The sequence below is a fragment of the Kogia breviceps genome, chromosome 8 (genome assembly GCF_026419965.1).
Source record: "Kogia breviceps isolate mKogBre1 chromosome 8, mKogBre1 haplotype 1, whole genome shotgun sequence".
NCBI classification, from domain to species: Eukaryota; Metazoa; Chordata; class Mammalia; order Artiodactyla; family Physeteridae; genus Kogia; species Kogia breviceps.
Genome location: NC_081317.1, coordinates 112,071,561 through 112,096,314, shown reverse-complemented (window position 1 = coordinate 112,096,314; position 24,754 = coordinate 112,071,561). Strand labels below are relative to the sequence as shown.

At 38.8% G+C, this 24,754-nt stretch overlaps 1 protein-coding gene across 1 annotated transcript in view; it reads right to left on the bottom strand.

The window, feature by feature from the left end:
- Positions 1 to 17,855: 17,855 nt before the first annotated feature.
- HPGD (15-hydroxyprostaglandin dehydrogenase) overlaps positions 17,856 to 24,754 on the bottom strand; it is a 32,199-nt gene continuing 25,300 nt past the window's right edge. The window contains exons 6-7 of the mRNA XM_059071052.2: positions 22,834 to 22,997; positions 17,856 to 21,819 (exon numbers count right to left, since the gene is read on the bottom strand). Of these exons, the coding sequence (XP_058927035.1) occupies positions 21,681 to 21,819; positions 22,834 to 22,997 (303 nt within the window). The 3' untranslated portion in view covers positions 17,856 to 21,680. The remainder of the gene's footprint in view (positions 21,820 to 22,833; positions 22,998 to 24,754) is intronic.

The window sequence follows — 24,754 nt, the reverse complement described above, 5'->3', positions numbered from 1 at the left end:
ATGCTCTTTGTCACTTTACTACTCTTTCCTCACCCCTACCTTATGATCTGGTCTCCCCTGAGACCTGCCTTCCCCTGTAGGCTCCCGAGATCCAAAACTCTCTTCCACCCCATTCCTCCGCCTAATGACGTTTGTATTCCATTCCCTGAGGGTTATTTCTCTGCTGGAGCTAATCTGATAAGGTAATGCCTGCTGAGTTGTTAAGTAATAAATAATTGCCCCTACTTTGCCCATCTAAGATTATAATTTTGAATAGTAAGGTCTTTCAAAGCTTTATCTTTGAAAGCATGACTAACGTTGGGTATTTTATAGAATAGAGAAGCTGGTTAGTAGAGAGAACATATTAGATTAAGCACCCTCCCAAAGGTGCACACCCCTTTCTGGGCATATTTTTCAAACAAGACTTTCAAAGTTGGCATCCAACATTTATTAAAAAGCACTTGAATTGATGACCACATATATCTACTATCAAAGGAGTGCTTGGTCCTGATAAACTTAGTTTCTTTCCATCTAATGGTCTTGAATTCATGAAATGCTTCAGTGAGTGAAAATAAACAGTAGTGATTAATTTAACCTTTGCTATATTCTAGTATTTGCTCTCTGGATAAGTCCACCTTCCCAGATGATTTATGTATTAGTTGGGATGTTTTTGGTTGTAAGTAACAGACCTCCAACACAAATTAGCATAAAAAACAAACCAGATTTACCGGCTCCCATGTCTGAAAAGTCCGGGCGTGTTTCGATGAAGGTGGTCTCCCACTTTTCTGTGATTCCCTTGGCTGTGCCCTCCTCTGCATGCTGGCTTCACCCCATATTCTCACTGTGGTTCCCATCACATTCTCAGAATGGCTGCCAGTAGCAACCAGGGCAACATCCGAGGGGAGAGAGATGGTCACTTCCTATAACCATTTAATAAAAGTCTTGAGATTTACTCTGATTGGGCCAATCACTGTGGCCAGGAAGAATCCATATGCTGAGTGATCTGGGTTTGGGTGAAAGCCTCTATTGAACCAACCTTTGTTTTAAATGGGGAAAAAATAATATAGCTTGGAGCTGGGATGGAGTCAATCCATCCAAAGCTCATAGCATATGGCATACTGAGTGAGGGACATTTCCAAAGAGAATCTGAGGGCAATTTGCCAAAGTGGAATAAATTCTAAGTATGTAACCAAATGTTATTCACCAAGTTCCTTTACATGGAGTGCATTCTTTCAACTTTTTGACAAATGCACAGGAAAACAGAGGTATAGAGTTAATTGCTTGTCAAACAGGAAAATTGTGTGTGACTCATATCTGGTTCGGCAAAGAAAGCTTTTTTTTTAACATCTTTATTGGAGTATAATTGCCTTACAACGTTGTGTTAGTTTCTGCTGTATAACAAAGTGAATCAGCTATACATATACATATATCCCCATATCTCCTCCCTTTTGCGTCTCCCTCCCACCCTCCCTATCCCACCCCTCTAGGTGGTCACAAAGCATGAGCTGATCTCCCTGTGCTATGTGGCTGCTTCCCACTAGCTATCTGTTTTACCTTTGGTAGTATATATATGTCAGTTCTACTCTCTCACTTCGTCCCAGCTTACCCTTCCCCCTCCCCGTGTCGTCAAGTCCATTCTCTATGTCTGCATCTTTATTCCTGTCCTGCCCCTAGGTTCTTCAGAACCACTTTTTTCTTTTCAGATTCCATATATATGTGTTAGCCTATGGTATTTGTTTTTCTCCTTCTGACTTACTTCACTCTGTATGACAGACTCTAGGTCGATCCACATCACTACAATTAACTCAATTTTGTTTCTTTTTATGGCTGAGTAATATTCCATTGTATATCTGTGCCACATCTTCTTTATCCATTCATCTGTTGATGGACACTTAGGTGGCTTCCATGTCCTGGCTATTGTAAATAGTGCTGCAGTGAACATTGTGGTACATGACTCTTTTTGAATTATGGTTTTCTCAGGGTATATGCCCAGTAGTGGGATTGCTGGGTCATATGGTAGTTCTATTTTTAGTTTTTTAAGGAACCTCTCTACTGTTTTCCATAGTGACTATATCAGTTTACATTCCCACCAACAGTGCAAGAGGGTTCCCTTTTCTCCACACCCTCTCCAGCATTTATTGTTTGTAGATTTTTTGATGTAGATTTTTCTGACTGGTGTGAGGTGATACCTCACTGTAGTTTTGATTTGCATTTCTCTAATGATTAGTGATGCTGAGCATCCTTTCATATGTTTGTTGGCAATCTGGATATCTTCTTTGGAGAAATGTCTATTGAGGTCTTCTGCCCATTTTTGGATTGGGTTGTTTGTTTTTTGATATTGAGCTGCATGAGCTGCTTGTATATTTTGGAGTTGCTTTGTCTGTCAGTTGCTTCGTTTGCAAATATTTTCTCCGACTCTGAGGGTTGTCTTTTAGTCTTGTTTATGATTTCCTTTGTTGTGCAAAAGCTTTTAAGTTTCATTAGGTCCCATTTGTTTATTTTTGTTTTTATTTCCATTTCTCTAGGAGGTGGGTCAAAAAGGATCTTGCTGTGATTTATGTCAGAGTGTTTGCCTATGTTTTCCTCTAAGAGTTTTATAGTATGTGGCCTTACACTTAGGTCTTTAATCCATTTTGAGTTTATTTTTGTGTATGGTGTTAAGGAGTGTTCTAATTTCATTCTTTTACGTGTAGCTGTCCAGTTTTCCCAGCACCACTTATTGAAGAGGCTGTCTTTTCTCCATTGTATATTCTTGCCTCTTTTATCAAAGATAAGGTGACCGTATGTGCATGGGTTTATCTCTCGGATTTCTATCCTGTCCCATTGATCTATGTTTCTATTTTTGTGCCAGTACCATACTGTCTTGATTACTAGCTTGATTACTAGTAGCTTTGTAGTATAGTCTGAAGTCAGGGAGCCTGATTCCTCCAGCTTCGTTTTTATTTCTCAAGATTGAAGAAAGCTCCATTCTACTCTAGTAACCAAATCTTTACTCTTTCTTAGAACTGGATATACGTACTTAATCATGGGAGAGATTCCAAGGAGCACATGGTTAAATGATACTTCCGGCCCCCAGCTGTGTGGGAAAGTTCTGAGATGCCGCATATGATTAATTTAAGAGGAAAAGATGGTAGCCAGCCAAAGTTATGAATTCCACATAACTGGTGTAAGATTTACATGCCCATCCTGTGACTGAATGCAGGGCACGTATGTGTCTCCCATTTATAAAAAGGTAATTCTAAGGAAAGAACCCATTCAGTGCTTAAAGAGTTGCCTAGGAATCGATATCCTTTATTCTCATTTCTCTTCTTGATTCTATTGCTACTATGTCTTCTAAACATCAATCGTTAGAAATTTTAATTTGATGTCCTTACGATAGCTCTTACTTTATTACAGTGAAGGGAAAAGGAAGAAGAAAACCTGTCTTCAACTTTCAGATCATCATGTTCAAATATTTAAGACAATCCACGTAGCAGAAAGCAGCAAATAAGTATTTTTCTGCTTGGTATTGACAGGTAGGCCTAGAGCAGCCATGCTCCAGTCCCCAACTTTATGGCTACCAGAGTCTCTACATCTAAAAGTACCTCTTTATCTTCTTCTAGTGCCTAAAATTCTTATCTGTAGGATCATTCCTTGTTTGCTTTTAGACCTTATCCCAGCAAGTTACTTTTTAGAATTCTTAATACAGACTACAGAGTAAAACATGCTGTTCATATGTGACTTAAATCACGTGCCAGGCTTAGAATGTAATATGGTTGGCCCTTGCCTGTCTGGCCCTGGCTGTGTGTCTTTTTTCATTGGACAGGACATACCTGAACCAGATCAACCGGAATCCTTAAAACAGTTTTAGAAATAGAAACGAAGTTAATATCTTTCAGGACGCCAGACATGTAGGTATAAAGGTAGAAACATGGGAGCTATTAGTGGCCATATTTTCTACTCTGTGGATGGGACAAGCCAGGATGCAATTACTACTGTGGCATTTGAGTCAAACAAAATCATGAAGGATATGCAGGTTCCAACAGATATACCTAAATCTAAAAGGAAACAAACAAAAAAATACAAAATCCGATTAAGTGGTGAAAAAAATGTAGCTAAAGCCTCAGGTGGCAAAATTCCATTTATCCAAATCAGATGGAAATACAAGCTAAAGGAATGTCTGAAGCCTGCTTTCAAGGCAGGAATGGTATCAGTCTGTATGTCTGCTGCCCCAGACCTTTCATCCTGAACCCAAATCACACAGGTCAGTAGCAACCTTGACACACTGAGATGACAATACCAGTTCTTCTCTGAATAACAAAACAATCTCCTTGAAGAGGTTTAAAGTTAAATATAGACATGGTTAAGTACATACTTTGGTATTAAGGTAGGAAAAATATGCTCATATTTGGTAATAAATTATTTATAGTTTTTTTTTTTTTTTTTTGGTGGTACGCGGGCCTCTCACTGCTGTGGCCTCTCCCGTTGCGGAGCACAGGCTCCGGACGTGCAGGCCCAGCGGCCACGGCTCATGGGCCCAGCCACTCCGCGGCATGTGGGATCTTCCCGGACCGGGGCACAAACCCATGTCCCCTGCATCGGCAGGTGGACTCCCAACCACTGCGCCACCAGGGAAGCCCGATTTATAGTTTTAATATGTGTAAATTATTTATTGATGCTATGATGGTTGATTTCATATGTCAGCTTGAGACTTGGCTCTGGTGCCCAGCTGTCTGGTCAAACACCAGTCTAGATGTCACTGTGAAGGCATTTCTTAGGTGTGATTAACATTTAAATCAGTAGACTTTGAGCAAAGCAGAGAACCCTCCATAGAGTGGATGGGCCTCAGTTGAAGGCCTTAGGAGAAAAGACTGAGGTCCTCCAAAGAGGGTGGAATTCTGCCAACTGCCCTACCCTCAACGTGCTCCCTGCCAGATTGCTTTTGGACTCAAGGCTGCAGTGTGAACTTTTTTTGCAACTACCATCTGGTCAGTCTGCCCTTTGGACTAGCCAGTTCTCTCTGTCTCTCTCTCTCTGTGTCCACAATGCACACACACACGCATGCACACAAGCTATTGGTTCTGCTTTTCTGGAGAACCCTGACTAACACATATTTATAATAAATGACTCCAAAACTTCGTGGCTTAAAGGCACAAATATTTATTATCTCACAGTTTCTGTAGATCAGGAATCAAGGTGCAGCTCTGTTGAATACCTCTGCCTCAAAGTCTCTTCAAGTCTGCAATCAAGTTGTCAGCTGGGGCTGCAGTCTCATTTGAAGGCTCAACTGAGGTTAGGGAGGAGACAGTTCTGCTTCGAAGTTCAGTCCCCTGGTTGCTCACGAGATTCAGTTCCTCATGGTTTGTTGATAGGAGTGTCCCAGCTCCTCACTGGCTGTTGCCTGAAGGCTTCCCTCTGTCCCCTGCCACGTGGGTCTTCCATAGGGAAGCTCACAACACAGCAGCTGGCTACCTCAGAGTGAGCATTCAAGAGAGGTAGAAGGCCACCAAAGACAGAAGGCAGTTTTTTCATAGCCTCATTTTGGAAGTAACATAGCATCACTTCTCTTGCATTCTATCCACTAGAAGTCACTAAATGCCAGCCCTTCAAGGGGAGGGTATTGCACAAGAATGTGAATATCAGGAGGGAAGGGTCATGGGGGGGGGCAGCCTAAAGGTTGCTACCACATCTAGCTTGTTGGAGAATCTGACAGTTGAGGTTTTTAAATTCTCATTTAAAATCATAATTAAAGAACTTGAACTTTTGAACTTGGGATGTATGTTGCAAAACAGGAGAGACTTTTTTTCTAAGATTGTAAAGACTACTGAGATGCTTGAGGGGACTTCATATTTATGAATTTAATATATTAGGTTTACTACAGTAGTGTAAATACTTGATAAAGTATTTGGGGGAAATTTCACTTGTCAGGTCAGATCAGGCAACAAATGTATTAATCTTACGAATGCATCTAAAATGTTGAAAGCAATTAAATTAACTAATTTGTGAGAAGCCTGTGTGTTTAGTGAGTTCTGTAACTTGAGTGACTCAAAGAGCAGTCAAAGACCAATTTGAAAGTTGTTGTTAAATTCTACTAAATTTATAAATACAAGTATATGATGTATATACATATATATATGATTAAGGGCTTAAGGGAAACTAAGTTTTAGAATTTTTTACTTTAGTAAATTGAATATCAATTTAAGAGAATCCCAGTAGCTGTAATTTGTCCTTTCTTTGAAAAAAAAATTAACGCCCTCAGAGAACATGAAATCTGGCATTGATAAAAGCAAGTCTTCAGAGAGAGACACAGAGAGAAGTTTCCAACACATGAGAAGACGTGGGCACTGCTGATATTTTGGAGATCTTGATCCCGGGGGTTCCTGTCTGCCATCAGCTGCATTCCTGCCCTTGAGCTCTGGAAGACACCTTGGTGTCCTTATATTTTTTTTCTCTTGAAACCAAGAGCCCAAACTCATGTTTTTCCCTAGACTCTCTTCTGCAGAAATGTAATTTGTGAAACACAGACTGGAGACACTGTCATCTCTAATCATAGTAACTATGAACGTCAGAAAACCTCTCCAGGATGGGAATGATGAGACACTGTTTCACTCCTGACCTGCCATCCTTTTTCCCCACATCTGTCCATTTCCCTATTTATTAAAAATAAGTAGATTTGATAGTTGAGCCCTGCCTCCTGTGGCTATGGAGGAAATAATCAACTTCAAAATGTGCTAAAGGGAATGATTATGGTTCAAGGTTGCTGATGTTACTGTTGCATTTCAGTGACGCTGATGATGCTTTTACAAACTTTGTGGTTTTTTGAAACTTTGAGTTGTCTTCCTTGTCACTGCTCATTTCTCACGTGGCACTGCTGATTCTGATTCCTAACTGTGCCCCTGTCTGTGTTTACCTCTTCATCTCCATGGTTACTGCATGTACTGAAGCCCCTATCATCTCTCCTATGGAACTTTGTGAGATTTTCCCACTTAGTTACCCGGATTTTCAGGTCAGCTTTTATCTATTCCGATCTGAACCCACCCCGAGCTCATCTTCTCAAACACAGATAAGTCCATATTACTTCTCCTCAATGCCCAGGGAAGGTCCCCAACTGCCCAAATAAAGTGCAAGACCTATTAGAATGACACAGAGGATGCTTTACACCAGCTTTCCACCCTAAGTTTTATGCTGAAATCATAAGGAACTGATTTCAGTTTGTTGAACCAATTATGCACTTTCCCTCTCCTTGGAACATCGTCCTCCAAATTCTTAAAAATCTGTCAAGGCTGGGCTCAAGTGTCTCCTTTTTATGAAGTCTCTCCTTCCCTGATCCACCCAAGCCGAGTTTCCGTTACAATTTTCCCATCCGCCTTGTACAGAAATCTGTTACAATCTTTATAGCATAGAATTGTAATTTCTTCCTCTACATGTTTTCTTCCCAGACATGATTGTCAGCTCCTTGAAGGCAGACACGTAACTTATTCATCCTTGGCTGCTTGGTTTCTAGGGCTGTGCTTGAAACAAGGAGATTATTCAATAAACGTATGTGAACTGAAGGTGGATCTATTAATATTCTTGGAATTTACAACATTAAATGTAATTTAAATTTAAAAATTCACTCAGGAAATATCCCACTTCAGAGCCCTAAGAAAATTATTTAACTTTCCTTACAAATTTCTCTTCTATGGGTAGAAAGGACTGGTTTAGACTGTAACAGAGCACTAAATTAAAGTAAAGCAAGATTGTCTCTTTCTTGAGATAGAGGGACAGGGAAGAATAGAAAAGTACTTTATTCCTTTAGTTTTTCACATGAGGTTGAAACGTCATTAAAGTAAGATTTGTCACAAATAAGCTGAAACACAACAGGGTTGATTGACTATATTTAAGTTAAACAAGGGGGAGTTTAAAGAAGGGCTAGTTTTCCCCTTTATTTACATTTTGTTTCGGTGTAAAGGGGGAGAACACAAGCAGGGATGGACTCAGGGAAGCTTATGACTGAGAATTACTCGGGATGACTCAGCCTCTTCTCTTTTCTATAAAATGCTTAAGGAGCCATGAAGAGGTGCATGAAACAAGATACTAGCATTTGCCTTAGAAACCTCTAAAAATGAGGAGCCTATTAAAAGAGAAAGTCTTAGAAATAGAGTCACAGGTGTAGAAAACAAACTTACGGTTCCCAAGGGGCAAAAGGGGGAGGGAAGGATAAAATGGGAGACTGGGACTGACACATACACATGACTATATATAAAGTAGATAACTAATAAGGACCGACTGTAGAGCACAGGGAACTCTACTCCATGCTCTGTGATAAATATGGGAAAAGAATCTAAAAAAGAGTGGATAGATGTATACGTATAACTAATTCACTTTGCTGTACAGCAGAAACTAATACAACATTGCAAATCAACTAGACTCCAATAGGAGTTATTTAAAAGATGAGAAAGTTGTATTGGAAATCTGCCATTTCTCTTCTTTCTGGCTTTCTACCCAATCAAGTTGTGCATTTGCGTGTCTGTGTGTGTAGAGGTCTCCAAATAGTGCTATTCTGCTTAGTTTTCTGTTGGTTTTTTTTTTTTTTTTTTTAAGTTTTGAATATTTTACAGCAATGACAAGAAAAATAGGCTTGGTCGGAGTTCAGCAATCCTCATTAGTCACTCACCACAACTGGTAATTAGATGAAAAAGATAATGGGAAGCGGGGACAAAGCAGGACTCCGTCATCCTGTGTGTGAAATGATGCCGAGAGACAGAGCAACCCAGCGGCCCCGATGCCTGACTGGTTTTAGACGTTTTAGAACACGAAGAAAGAACTGTCAGGGATAAAGCGCTATGGTGGATGGGCCGTTTCAGGTTGTGACTGCTCACCCCTCACCACTAAACAGTTCGGGTGAACCAGCAAGTAAAAAAGCACTTAACTGTGTGATAAGCACTCAACCAGCGAGGTATTGGGCGCCACGGAGAGGCCTGCTTTTCTGTCTTAGGTGCTGTGATTATAATAAGAAAAGCTTATTCATTGTTCAGTTGCATCTGAATCAGCAATGATTACAAACATCTGTATGCAGATAATTCAGAAATCTATTCCTTATGCTTTTATACTAGGCTAAATATGAAAACCATGTTTCTCTGAAATTTATCCAAATTTTTTTCCTATCATCTTTGCCCTAAAACTTCCATCATCCCCTCCCCCACTCCCAATTTTAATTTTCTTCCACTTGCAGGAATTCTATCCAAAGCATCCCCTGGCACATTCTCCTTCTCCTTTCAATATAGGGAAGATTTACAGACGAGGATAAAAAGGAAAGAGAATAAGCAAAAGCTGGGGTGGGGTGGGGCTGGATTTGGGGAAGCCTATAATTTGATAAGGATGAGCTCAGATAAGGCAGGACTGGTGAGTGGTGGTCAGATTGGGAAAGGTCTGGACTTCATGCCTCTGGGAACAGAAGGCAGAAGGTTCTGAGCCGGGGAGTGACCCAGTGAGAGCGTGTGTTCATTTACACCAAATCACTATTTCGGGTTAATAGACTAGGACAGACACTGGGGGCTTCAGAGCAGTTAATGAGAAGAGTAAAAATACATTAGCGCATGTGTGATGTTATGAGAACTTGATCTGGGGCAGTGGAAGTGGGTCAGAGGGCCGAGGAAAACGAAAGATCAGAGACCAGAAAAATCCAACTTGCCGACTCAGCTTCATATAAGGCAGCATGTTCATCCCCATAAAACCCTAGGTGTCTGCTTGTGTTGTTCCTGTAAACTTTCAACATCCCCTCACTGGTAAGACATAGGAAGTGACCAAAAACATCATTTTTACCCTAATACTTGAGCAGCCATCAGCTAAGGGTGATAAAGTTTACTTAAGAAAACGGTGCTCAAAACATCCTCCTTGCCAAGAAAACCTCCCCCCCTCCCATCCCCATGGGCAGGAAGAATGGAGCAGGCCATTAATCAGCCAACATTCTGTGAGCCTTTAGCCACGCAATCTGAATAAAGTAGTCTTTGGATTTATCCGAAATTAGGCAGCCGCTGTGATTCATTTGAAAAGGTCCCTGCCATAGGCTGGAAGTAGGCACCTGGCTATACGATGGAGAAGCAGCAAAGTAGGTACACAGTTCTGGAAAGCCTCCTACCAAATACTTCATCTATTAAATAGATAGGGGAAAAGAAGACATTTAAAAAGTTAGAAAGGAAACAAAATAGTGCAGGAATACCATAATGACCTTTTGTGACTAAGGAAAGTATCAGCATTATCATGGATGGTATTTACTTTGTATATAAACTAAACTGCAAAGACCATTATATAGTGCATGGAATAGAAACAAAGTTAAAAGAGATTTAAAGCTCTTTTGGTCCAATTTCCACTTAGGTAGAAATGCTGTGCACAGTAACCCTAACAGGTGGCTAACTGGTATCAGCCTCCATCATCTCAATGAGCAATGAATTGTCTGCTTCCAGGGCAAATGTATTTCATTTGGAGTATCCTAATTCTGATGGTACCTTATGCCACATCCCTTGGACCTCCACTTACTCACAGTTCTGTTCCTTGCAGAAAACTATGTCTATTCTGTCTTCCTTACAATAACTCAAATGAGAATTTTTGTCCTAACTGCAGGGGGGGAAACCAAGGGGGTTGTAAAGAGAAGTGTGGGATGACAAATTACAATTTGCTCACTCAAAGACCTATTTGTGTTCGGTTGGGTCCACCATTATATGTACTGTTTTTTCTTCTTTCCTTTGGACTCATCAGCTAATTATTATTAAGATCTCTTCTCAATTAGCTTACTAGTTATACATGATTTATCTCATATATTACCCTAGGCATGCTTGATTTATTGATATCTAATATTAATCAGTGGTTTTTAAGCAAATTTTAGAAAATACAGATACCTTAGAGCACCTTAACTCTATTTACTCTTAACTTTTGTGCTTTCATATATGTTAAATCCTGGAAGTCAGTAGTTTCATTGCTTAATAAAATAAATACTTGTTTCTATTTCCTCACTTCTCTTTCCTTTCCCAATATCCTTCATATCTCCCTGCATTTCTCTTCCTCCTTCTGGGGATCCTTTCTGCTGACCTGAAAAACTCCTTGCTTGCATTTCTTTGAATGTGGATCTGTTGTGATAAGTTCTCCCAGTTTTTTTTTTTTTTTTCTGGAAATATCTTTATTGCACCTTCAATTTTCAAAGATTTTTTTTTTCCTGCATGTAGAACTCTAGGTTTTTTGTTTGTTTTGAAACATTATTTCATTGTCTTCTGACTTAGGCAGTTACTGGTAAGAAGTCAGTTGCCAATTTTATTTTTGCTCCTTTGCTTCCCTCTGGCTGGTTTTAAGATTTCACCTGGTCATTGGTTTTCAGTGGGTTTTACTATCTATTTGGCAAGGCGTGCTTTTCTTCTTGTCATTTGTATTGATTCTTGAATCAGAAGCTTGAATTACTTTTGGAAAATTCTTGAACATTGGCTTCAAATATTGCTCCTACCTCAATTTCTGTTTCCTTCTTTTCTAGGACTCTAATTGAACCTACGTTAGACTGTTTTAAGGTCTATATTTCCGTTATACTGTTTTCCGTATTTCTCATCCCCTTTCCTCTTTTTGTTTCAGTCTAGACATTTTCTGCTGACCTATTTTCTTATTCACATATCAGACTTACAGATTCTCTCTTCAGCTATGTCTAATCTTTAATTTCATCTATTGTTTTCTAAATTTCCGTTATTGTATTTTCGGTTCTAGAACTCTTATTTTATTGTTTCTAGTTCTTTAGCAAAATTCCCAATCTTGTCATCTGATTTTTAAATATACTAATCATAATTATTTTAAAGTCCATTTCTGATGACTGCAATATCTGGCCCTTAGGGACTGTCTTTAAAAATACATATTATTTTATCACTATCTGTTTTTATGTATATTAATTTGTATTGGGATACTAGAAACTGTGTATGAAAAGTTATGGCAGCTTTGGCTGATAATTTTTCTCCAGAGAAGGTTTTTAATAGCGTATGGCAGACAAGGAGAATAATAGTATATCAGTTAAATCTAATATACGATATTAAGCTGATTTGAGTCTGGGTTTTAGTCTTCATAAGGCCTGGTCTCTATTTCTGGTTTGCCCTCACTTAAAAAGTATATAACCTTTTGAGGGCCTCAGGTGAAAGCCTGGGCTATTTTTTATTACCTCACCACCATAACGGGAACTGGCTCTTACTTTTTCTCCCTCACGTAGTGATACTGATGAGAGCTACGCTTAGCTTTTCACCAAGTTTGCCTGTCTCTCAAACCAAGCTGCGAATGGCTTGGGGGGAAACTGGCTCAGATCGTTGGGCTTTCTTTTCTGTATATCCTTTCTTTTCACAATCTTTTCCTCTTAAGTCCTGGCTGTTCGGTAGTCCTAAGCTCCATTTCTCCGCGCCATGTAACTCTTTAAGTCTGTTCTATTCTACTTCTCTGCAGTTTAGCAACCACGCTCTGCTCAGTAAAAGCATCTCTGTGCTTTTACAGATTGGTGGTGTCTCAACAGAAAATAGCAAAAACACCATGCTCATTTCAGTGGGTTTATCTTCTCTCCAGCATCTTGGTCCCTTAAATTCTGATTGCCTGTATAGCTTTCCGATGCCATCAGTGAGACAATTTTTGTTTTGCATTCAATCAAGCTTTTTTTAGTTTTCTTTCTTTCTTCCTTCCATGTCCCCCTCTCTTCTTTTCTTCTTCTCTTTCTTTCTGTCTTTCTTGAAGCCCATCAAAGCCAGAGGCTACTTGGTAGTTTTTATGCTGTTGAACACACTACATATTTTTTATTTCTGTTTTTAGGAATTTCCCATATTTTTCTATACTCTCTTTGTTTTCAGAGCCTTCCTGCATTAGTTAGCATTTGTTGCATAACACAGAAGCCATACATTCATGAATTAAAAAAACCATTTATGTATCTTGCAATTCTGGAGGTTGGTGATTTGGGCTGGGCTCAGCTGCTTTGAGTCAGGCTTGGCTAATCTTTCAGTGGGGCTCACTCATGTATCTGCTGCCAGCTGCGGGCATGGCTGGGAACTGGCTAACAGGAGGGTTTTGGTTCTTCCCTATGTGATGTCTCATCCACCAGCAGGTTAGCTTCAGGCTTGTTCACGAGGTGGCGGGATTCCATGTACAAAAGCAGAAACATGCAAAGACCTCTCCCGAAATCACACAATATCTATTCTCCTGCACTATTGTGACAAAGGAGGTCACAAGGCCAACCCACATTCAGGGTTGGAGAAATAGACTCCACCTCTCATTGGGAGAAGCTGCAAAGAATTGTGGACATTTTTTGGTAGTCTGCAATGCTAAAGTCTTCGTTAATTCTGATTATTTAAATTTCTTAGACTTTTGCTCATTGATAGTCACATCCATTGCAAACAATGATAGTTTTATCTTTTCCTTTCCAATTCTTTACAATGCCATTTCCCTTCATTGCCTGATTGCACTGGATTGACCATTCAGTACAGTTTAAAATAAAAGGAGAGAGCGTGGACATCCTTGATTTGTTCCCAATTGCAGAAGAAAAGATTTTGAAAAACTTTTCAATATTAATATGCTGTACTTTGTGGACACTTGTATTTTTTCTGCATATATTAAAATGATCATATGATTTTTAAAGTTATTTTGTTAATATGATAATTTCACTGATTCAATTTGAATATTAGACCAAATTTAATTACTATATTAACCAACTTGTTGACTTCTGTTATTTTTTGATGTGGAAGAGTTTTTTGCTAACTTATTCAGAATTTTTGTATTTATGTTTATGGTGGCACAAGTGTTATTGATCTACACTTTTAAAAATAATGTCTTTGGCAGGTTTTGGTGAAAATTAATAAAGGAAAACCTCACTAAGACGGAGTCAGGAAGCCAGAAGGGGGAGCTCTCTTTTCTCCGATGGACTTTTTTCAAAATAACCCCTTCCATCTTGCTCCTTTTCTCTCTATAAAATAACATTCCTCTTTGTTGTGTGTTGGACTTGCCTATGGCTTTTGCCATACCTTGGTTTTCCTGAATTGCTATTCCTCTGCTATTCCCGAATAAACCCATTTTTGCTGGTAAAATAACTTTTATTTTTAAGGTCCATATTTGAAATCAAGGTTATAAATTGGGAATTGGCTTCTTCTGTATTCTGCGAGAGTCAGCGTAACATTGGAATTGCTTCCTCCTTAAATATTTGAGAGAATTAACCAGTGAGGCCATCTGGGTAAAGACTTTCTTTATGGGAAGTATCCAATTATAGATCGAATAAATTGGCTAGTTTGCAATCTCTTTAGTAGTTATCTGACTAATCCAATTTTCTTTCTCTACTTGTTTCCATTTTAGTAAGTTGTATATTTCTAGGTATTTTCCCATTTAATGTAAATATGCAAATTTACTATTGAAATGTCTTAATAATATCCTTGTACTGTCTTTTCATTTTCTGCAGAACCTGTTTTTATTCCTGAAGTTGTTATTCATGAATTCTCCTTTTACTACCAATCGTGTGAGGTGTTTTACCCCAGTTTCACCGAATTTAAACTCCATCCACAGGGTGCTACTGAGTGAAAGAGTAACAGCTCTAGCTAATAGTCATTTGATAAGTTAGAGTTTATTAGTTATAGTTCTGGCAGGAGAGAAATGGCCCTCTCAAACAGGGCGATTTGAAGAGAGCTGAGTAAAACATTTATTTATAAAGTTATCTGTGGTGTTCAGGGAAATAGCAAGGGGGAGTGCAGGACCCTGGGGTAGTAGTAACTGCACGAGATTATTACCACCCAAGGACCTGGAGAAGAGAATGGTTACCAGGCCGTATTGTGAGTAGCTATAGGGGAAGGACTCCCAGACAGATGCTAATACCAACAACTCAGGAATGAAGCCAAGGAAAAATACCCTGACCTCACTTTCCTCTGGTCCTCCAACCTCTTTTGAGAGCCTCCTGTTGACTGAACCAAATCAGGTGCTGACAGGCAAAGGAGTAGTTAGTCTTTAGATGTCAGCAACCTGGGAGGGCAAACACCAGCTATTCAACACATTTTGGATATAGCCATTTTGTTATGCTTCTCAGCAGTGTCATTGGCTTAGTGGGTGGGTACTTAGTGAGACTACAAAACTGGAGGAACTTGTTAAGCAAAGATGAAACATTTGACAGGTGTATTGTCTCCCCTGCCTACTCAGGCTGATTCTAGACGAAGAGGTTGGAAGACAGAATGCTAGTGGTATCTTTTGGTGTTTTCTGGTTACGTTAACAAGGGATAGAACTAGGAGTTAAGCTCAGGCTGATATAGGTTGGTTGGCAGTAACAATGGAAAGAAAAGGAGAAGAGAGAATCCAGAGATTTGGAGCCTTTTGGATTGAAAACTCAAATGGTTTTAGACTCCAAATATGAAAAGGTAAGATTCAGAAATGTTTTCTGTATTAAAGATCCATTAAAGCAGAGTTCTGCCACAAACTACTAGTGTAGAGTTCCCTCCAAGCTGGTTTACCTCAATGTAACTACCCTTATATTGAAAGAAGAGAAGGAACGGGGGGAGGAGATTCAAAGAAATATATCATCCTGGAGGATTATGACTATTCAAGATATCTGGGTGTTTTTCGGGCAAATGAAATCAACTGGAAGCAAATAGATCAGAAGCCTACTCATTTTTTTAAATTGCTCAGCTAAAGAAATCACACGCCAGACTGAAAAAGCTTTTCACTGTTTAAGACTTAAAGTAAACCTTGGGTTTTGAAACTTGCATTGACAGGATAGAGTGTGTGAAAACTACATCACTTCCCAGAAGATCTGGTACCAAAAAAAACCCCAAAAAACAAACAAACCACAGAGGATAATACAGCAAAAAAAGCCAGAGTCCCCCTCTCCCTTAGGGCAAAGCCAGAGTCACCGTCCCCCTCCCCTTTCCGGCACAATGGTGAAATCATTAATCCCAAATTGAAGACTGTAGGAAAGTCAAGAAAGTCCCCACTTCAGGGCAAAGACCTCACAATGCCTACTTGTAGGGTTGTACCATGGCTATTGACCAGTGATCCCATTCTTCCCTTTTCTAAATGAGAGATTTGATTGTGGATTTTCTCTCTGCTCATGACTATAGAGTGTGTGCTCAGGCCAGACAGATCGTCCCTTGATCATGAGAAGCCACAGTGTCCTAAAGGAGAGGGCAGTGCCGCTATTGGAGATCTGGATTTGACTTGGGTATAGTAACTGCATGCGATTTTAGGATGTTTCCCTGGAGTGGGAGTGAGTGTATTCAACGTGAGGAACGCGGGATTCATAGAGACAGTAGATGTGGCAAAGACAAAAGATGTGTTTGTCCCTTGAAAATTCATGCGCCCTTTCTGTTGTGTAGACTTGTTTCTGGAAGGCATATATATGTGTCTGCATTTCTCAGCATCTAGATAGGACTTTTAGACTAGTTCTCACCAGTGGGCTATGAGTAAAATAATGAATGTTGTTTTCGGGCTGAAATGTTTAAGAAGCAGGTATACGTTCTCCATTTTTTCTTCTCCAGTCCACTGGCTGGATTGAATGACTGCAAAGCTCTAGACGGTGGAGCTACAAGGCAAAGCAGCCGAAACCACCTCGTAGAAATATGCTCACTGAATACCGGCAATGGACTCTGTGTGAGCAAAGAAAAACAACTCTATTGTGTTTCTCCCTACATATCACACATATATAAATTTAAGGGCAAAGAAATAAAAATTTACTTAAGCTTATACACTTAGATTTTAGATAATGGTGTCTGATTAGCATGCAGTTGCTTTAGGGCAACCTAAATCTAGGAATATACCAGTTTATCCTCTTACAGTTTAAAGTCGGGAGGTTGAACCCAAACATGTGATAGGATTTAATAAGACAGTCAACGTGTTTTAATATCATTGTATCCTTCACAGCATCTGTACAGTGATGGAGACACAGTATTTCTTGAGTATAAGACAAAGAAGACAAATGATCTTAAGGATTAGTGATAGGAATTGATAATAAATTCATGCATCTGTATGCCTAAATGCATAGGCTGTTACATACATGCAAGATAACTGTAAGGTCACTAGCTATTGTGGAATTAGACCCCAGAATATTGCACCATTATATTATTGTGGAGTTAGAGTGATATCTTTACTCATGACTTTTAAAAGCAAGTTGGTGCTAAAGCTCAAATCTATGACTGTATCAGGGAGCAGATCCCATGTATGTCATGCCTGTCAGTTGCCTATTTATTCTCAAATCCATTCCTTTCCACTCCACTGCTTGGCTCTGTATCGCAAGCGGCTGACCCTACAAGCTACATTTTCCTGACCCCCTTCTCAGCTGGGAGACACTGACAGGACACTGAAGGGCAGGCAGGATGCTGCCTGCCCTTACTTTCATTTAAGGTGGCATCCCTGGCAGGCAGGTGGCATCCCTAACGCCCACAGGACAGCCCCTGCTCTGTAGTCACAACTTTGCATGGCAGCCTCCCTGGTGGTTCCTGGTGCTGCTGATACCCTGCATCCCACCAGTTCTAGAGGTGGTGGTGCCTTCCTGCTGCTGCTGGGTTACTTCATCATCCCATGTGTGTCTCCTCAGTTCTTCCAGTACCGTTGTAACTGGTTCCTCATATTAGAGTCCTTCAGACTTGAATGCTGTTCTCCAGACAGGACCCTAATCAATATATGTGTGCGCTAATGGCTACATAGAACACAATATATAACACAACTTGCATATAGAAACTTACCAACAAAATATCTTTTCAGTGATTATTTGTTGAATGAGTGAATATATGTATGGAAGGGTTACTTGAAAAACTGGGGGGAGGGGGAGATATTTTAATGTTTCAAAGTTAAACCTAGAAATCCCTATGAATATTTTGTGTAACTGTGACCAAGTCCAAGCTTGTACTGCTCACCACAGGACAAGCCAATAAATCGAGAGACGACTTGTTGGTGCAAGGAATAGCGACTTTATTTGGAAAGACAGCAGCCCGCAATGATGCTGGACTAGTGTCCCAAAGAACCATCTTACCCCACTTAGATTTCAGGCATCTTTTGTACTAAAAGGGGAGGGGCTGTGGCTGGCTGTTGCAGACTTCTTGGTGCCGGAATCCTTTGTTCTTGCAGCTGTCCACGTGGGTCAGGTCACGATGTTCTATAAGCCTCCAACAACACAAATGTTATTCTCTGTTCTGCAACTTTTTATCTCTAAATGAATGGAAAAGTGTTACACCTTCAAAGGTTGGAGCCTTGAGAATGGGCTATCCTGTATATTCTTTTCTAAAAGGTACAGAGCCAACATGACTAAGCACAGGCAATAGAACACAAATGTTAGAACTAAACGGAAATACTTAATAAGGAGTCAGGTTTGCTCTTCTCTGTTACATAACTATATGCTAAGGAGGAAATTTTAGTAAGAGGTATTAGAAATGGTGCTAATAAATTTGAATGGAGCCCTAGAATTAAAATGGTAATACAGTCAGAAATTCAAAAAAGAAGGAAATCTAGAGGCAAAGATTACAGCCATTATTAAAGCAAGTAGCTTTTCAACCCTTTTCCACTTTGATTCACAATAAGAAATATATTGAGAATGAGTGCAATCATATATGCATGAGATACCTGCTATATTTTCTATTCATTTTCTTCTCTTTTCTTCTAGCATATCCTACCCAGTGTGACACAGTTTGAAAACATGGGTCTCGGCATATTACAGGAACCGTGATCATCTTTGAAAATGTATCCAAAGGATTAAGGCATAACTCATCCTTTGCTCACTCTTTCTTTGTCTTCCTCCATAGTGGCCACCTATTGTTTTGCTTATCTCAGCATGTGTTCACCCGCTTTCCTCTTGGAAACTATCCCTCTCCTTTTCTTAGTCCATAGGGTTCAGGTCAACTTCCTGCCCACCTCTCCTGTCCCCCCGACTCTCCAACTTGACCAGCTCTGGGGGAAGCATGTCATCTGGTTTTGGTCAAGCAGAGAAGCCATCTCTCTGACCACAAGGAATGTCTCAATAGTTGGCACATAAGCTAAGATAGGCCAATGAACTCTGTCACCAAAAACAACTTCTTGTTTGGCCAGACTGGAAGCTGGTGAGAATCAGGGATGGACCCCGGGAGCCATCAGATTGAGAGAGCTGCCTAATAGAGAAGCTACCAAGAGGGAAGGGATGGAGGGATGATGACATTTGTCATCCTGGATCCGGTCATTTTTCCTGAGCACTGGTAAACTGAGTTCTGAAATTCTAACGTAAGTAAAAAGCTATTTACAAATGATACTTAATTTGTGAAATGACTTAAATTAGAAAGGTATACTTTCAGACCTCTTCAGTATCCCAAATTTATAAACAGATAGGGCAAAATTAGACTGAAATCATCACATAATCACTTGTATTTTAAATGGTACTGCAAATATTTAAAATTATGTTTATAATTTTATAAAATTGTGTTGAATATCTCAATGGCATTATCCAGTCTCTTAACCTTTTTTCAGTGCCAACATATTTTCAGTTTTGCTGCACTGGGAGCCCTACTTCATTTATTAAGAAAAATAGGTTTGAAAAAAATTATTTACGTTAGGGTTTTCACTGAAAAATTCAATTAAGGAAATTAAGACTCCCCACCCCACCCGCAAATTTAATATTTATTTTTTTTCTCAACCAGTAAATAGAGGCACCCTATTGTTGCGGTCCATGCGCGGGTTGGAAGAAGAGTTTCCAGACACAAAAGTATTTTAGAAGAGGGTGAGTTTATTGAGAACAAAGAGCAGAGTTAGTGAGGGGGGCTGCAAATACAGGGGTCGACTTCCTGATGGACCAGGGAGAGCCGACCCCCTTTGTGGGCTAGTAGCCAACTTCTATAGCCTCAAGACAAAGAAAATTCCTGCTGGCGGGATGGCATTAGGTGATTGGTCAGGATGCTACATGGTTGCTACATGTTGAATATTTTACCTAATATGGACTTGAGGGCTGTCCGGTTTAGGTCAGGAAAGCCCATGGCAACAGTTGCTGTGTGGGCTCAGTTAATTCCGGAGACTTTTTGTCCTGTGCCCTTGATATAGGGCTCCACACGTATAACATTATAGATTTATTTGAAACTATTTATATAAGATACATTTTAATGTAAAAATAACTTTTAAAAATGTAATGCATATATTTTTTTCAGTTCTACTTAGTATGTGGTTTTAAATGTCTGCCTAGTTTATTGATTTAAAAACAATAATTCAAAGCACAAAGTATATTAAAGACCCCACCAGTGCAAAGGCTTATCTGCAAAGGAAAAGTTTCAGCTATAGCTTTGAATATTACCGTGGAAAAAAGAGTTGAGATAAATGATATTCCTCATACCTATATCATCGACTGGTTAGTTACTGCCACAAGGTATGAACAAATTTGTGCCTAATTATACAACTTCTCTTAGATGTTCACCGACGTTCACTACTTGGTGTTTTTCAATGACGTTATGTGGACATCTAGACAACAGTTACTCATATTCCATGCACTCCTTAAAAGTGAAGTCAGCAGTTCTCTGTGGCAGAATTAAAACAGAGCAAGATCTGACAACATGCCAATATCTCTAGGAAATCCTTATTTATCTCACATGGATGGATTTTGCTCCCACCTGGGAGCTTTGGAGTTAGCAGGCAGAATGTGTTACTTCTACAATATGTCTATGAAGAAATGATTGATTTGGAAATCTTGTGCTCTATTATTAGCATTAATTATTGCTTGCAAATAGTGTTACCCAAAGCAGGTGCATTTAATGATCCTATCTTAAAATACCTGACAGGGAAAATGGCAAAACATCACACCTATTTTTACCTCTTGTTATTATCGCTTTGAAAACACAAAAGCATCTTCAGTTGAGGTGTTGACAAAATTGGTTTCTTCCTCTCAGTAGCTATACATAGAACACTAAGTAACTTCTGAAGATTAGAAAAAAAAAAGTTTTATTGAAAAGTAGGCATTTTTGAAATTGGTACAAATAAACAAAGAAGTAATCTGAAAAAAATTACATTTGTATTTTTTTCTTAACAAGCATGTTTTAGGAGCACTAACTATCCTTTTTGCTATAACTATTAAAAGTTTCATTCCTGAGATTTTTGTAGTTAAAATTCTTAAAGTAAGCAGAGAGGAAAGAAATGTTTTCCCCAGATGGGAGGCTGAACTGTGGATTAACATCTCAGCCAGTTAATTTCTGTCACTTTTCCATACATTAGGTTTTTCATTTAGGATATATTCACACTGTAATTTATTCCTTACCTACGGGCCCCCAAAGGGGCCACATCCTCAAAGAGCTGAAATATTCAGCTGAAAGATGGTATATAAGTAAAAGTTATTGTTACTAAATATTTGCCATTGTAGGTAGCTTCCTTCTTTTAAAGTGCGAACATAGAAACAAAATGAGTTTTTCACATCTGGTTTGATATAAATAACAATTCAAGTATCTCCTTTAAAATGATGTTCTGAAAAACATTAACATTTATGAATCACAAATTTAAATATATTTTCTGCAAGGCAGAATATTCCTGGAATATCCTTTGTTTTAATCATTACTTAGACTATAAAGATCAAAACCTAGCTTTGGTCCATGTCATATTTTTGATAGTTCCTCATTTTTTAGAGCTATATACTTAACTAATCATTAGAAAAAATGAACATCACATGCATGAAAGGAAAGCTTCAAACGATAACATTTCATTTAAAAAGCTGTATTCAAATGAAGACGTGGTCTAAGTCATTTGTGCTTATTTTCGGTTAAAGCTGACATATAAGATGCTCACTGAGCTTTCGTGTGAAATGGGCTTGTATCATAATCTTGAAAATGAATTCCCTTAGAAGTTGTGATCTTCATTATAGCCCCATTCAAAGCGTCATCTTCAATGAGTGTTATTAATCCACTGGCAATCATTGACGGGCTAAAAGTAAAGGAAACATCAGGGTTTCACAATTAAAGAATGAGGCATAATTATCACATCGTCTTGAGTTATTTTTGAAGTGTCTATCACCTTTAACATGTAATAGGGAAATGTATATCATGCAGCTATTGCTACCTTCGTTTTTTATTCAATTAGATAACTAAATTATAAATTTAGTGGTAGATTTCCACACCCACCCTTCTGTTATTTTATAGGAAGGATTCATAAATTTATATTTATTATTTACACTGAGTAAATGATTATTTTTCCATCTTTAACCATCTTTAGAATTCCATCTTTAGAATTTAGACTTATCAGATAGAAATGTTTATTAGAGTAGCTACGATTTGAAGAATCGTAGCTAACATTTATTGAACGTCTATTATTTATCTGCTACTATTTTAAGTACCTTACATATATCAACTTATTTGTGGACTTTCCAAAGTCCCCTAAGTTTGTTTTAGTATTATTCCCATTTTACATGCAAGAAAATCAAGGTAAGTAGAGGTTGATGGATAAGTTCATGGTGGATGTGGTGGAGTCAGGATTAGATCCAGATGACTCTGTCCTGTGAGACGCCAACTGCTCTAACTCAGACATGGTTCCCCAAACATGTGTGTTGATCAGTTGTTTCTTAGGAAAGTGGTTGAAGTTAGGGGGGGCATATTTAATTTCACAAAGGGTATATATGAATATTGCTTGAAATTTAGGCAGATAAGGTATCATTGCTTCCAAAGACAACTAAACATCACCTTTTTAAGAAAGTATCTGATTATGGTTGAAGGTATTAATGACGCATTCTTTATACCTAAAAGCAAAATTCATGATGTGTCAACATATTCTATTCAGAAACCCAGAAAAAGTATTTTTTTTCAGAGACTTTGTCAAGCCAAAACTTTGAAGCTTGCATGAGTTTCTCAAATTTAAAAGCTATTTTTTTTTCCTTTTGATTGCTTATGTCTAGATAGCACTTTGCTCCATTGTATAAAGGAAGATAGGTATAGTTTTACTTACTCCAAAATTCCATAGTATTTCATCATATCCTTGATATGATCCGTGTATTCTATATATTGTCCCATGTTTTCTTCTTTTTCAATGGATTTGAGGATGGGTGTATTTACAAAGCCTGGGCAAATGGCATTCAGTCTCACACCACTGTTCATGAGATTAGCAGCCATCTGCCAATTGGAAGTAGGAGGTTGCAGATTTCAGGAGTTTTGTAAATGTATAACAGGATAAACTGATAATTAAAGCTAGTTAAAAGACTCTGATCTGGAAAGTACTAGACAGCTATCCTTCTAGCTATATAACGATGCCTCGTGGTAGAAAGTAAAAAAAGAATACATAACTGAAGTGCTGAACTAATTCTGGCAAGCCTCATCTAATTACATTTTTTTTTAAAATCAATATTACTGGACAACTCCTGAAAATACTTGATTATCTAAAGCGCTCTTATCTACTGAACACTGCAGGCAGCCAAAGGTAATAAGCTGAGGCTTAGAATTGATATCCCAAGTTTTCTTTGAAATTGGGGTTGTATTAAAGAGAATACTTACTTAAAAAATACTTAGTGGAAAATTTTAGGACTTTGATTGATTCTAAAGACACTCAGTAATTTGCACTATCTGGAAGACAATTTTAATTATTTTTAGACTAACCTTCTTTGGCTTTTATTTGAACCATTTATAAAACAAAATGTAAGTCAATTATTTGTGGATTCCATTTGCTTTCTTGCTAAAATTTATTCATAACCCCCCTAATCAATACTTGTGGTGCTTTCAAGGTTTTCTGTGGACAAGCACAGAGGAATCAGGAGTTTGAGTTGCCCGATGTGGACTGAGGTCAAATAAAACAATGCTCTGCTTTCTCGTTTCAGCTCTTACACCAGGAACAAGTGTCCTTTTCGCGGTACTTGCCCGTGTTTTTCTCATCTTTGTGCTTGTGTTGGTGATTCTGCTATCTGAAATGTCTGCAAGGCATAGTGCTGAAGTGCTGTCTAGTATTTCTAAGTGCAAGAAGGCTGCAGTGTGCCTATGGATAAAATACACGTTAGAGGAGCTTCCTTCGGGCATGAGGTATAAATGCTGTTGGCCATGCTAATACAATACATATTAAACACAATGCATATTAAATAAGGTGTCTTTAAACAGAAATATACATAAGACTAGGCTATGTGTTGATTGGTTATTCAAAATGTTGTAGCCAGAGGTTCACAGGAACTTAACCCTGAATTTCCCCTATGAGCAACAGTTTAGTACCCTCTAATTCAGTGTTTGCAAGTGAATTTATAGAACATAACTCACAAATAATGAGCATCAGCTGTACAGGTGCCCAGTCTTATAACTGTAAATGCAACAGTTCTGGTCTTCGCTTTGATTTACTTTGCTTTGTAGTAGTGTTATGTGTTCATTAAAAGTTGAATTAAAGATTAAGTCTTTGCAAATTAAATTAAAATTTCCAAGCGATTTCAATTAAGAGTGTGAGAGCTGCCAATCTTCCTTTTTGACTGAACATTTACCGTTCACCATCTGCTTTCTCTATCCCTAGCGTTTCTTGTTATCAATGATTTCCTGTTTGTCTGGCCCCTCTCTCCATTTCACCTAGACTAACCACTGTAGAGGTCTCCCAACTGCTCTTTCCTTTTCTGCACTTGTCCTCTCTCATACATTCTTTCTGAATCTCTCTTTTTTTGTCTTAGTTTGGTTTTTTTGGCCATGCCACGCAGCTTGCAGGATCTTAGTTCCCCGACCAGGGATTGGATCCAGGCCCTTGACAGTGAGAGTCCTAACCACCGGACTGCCAGGGAATTCCCATGCATTCTCTGAAGAGCAGATAAAATGGTCTTCTTCAAATGGAAATATAACCTTGTCACTGCTGTGCAGAAAAAACCCATTGACGGCTGCATTTAGAATAAAATCCAAGCTCATGACCCTGA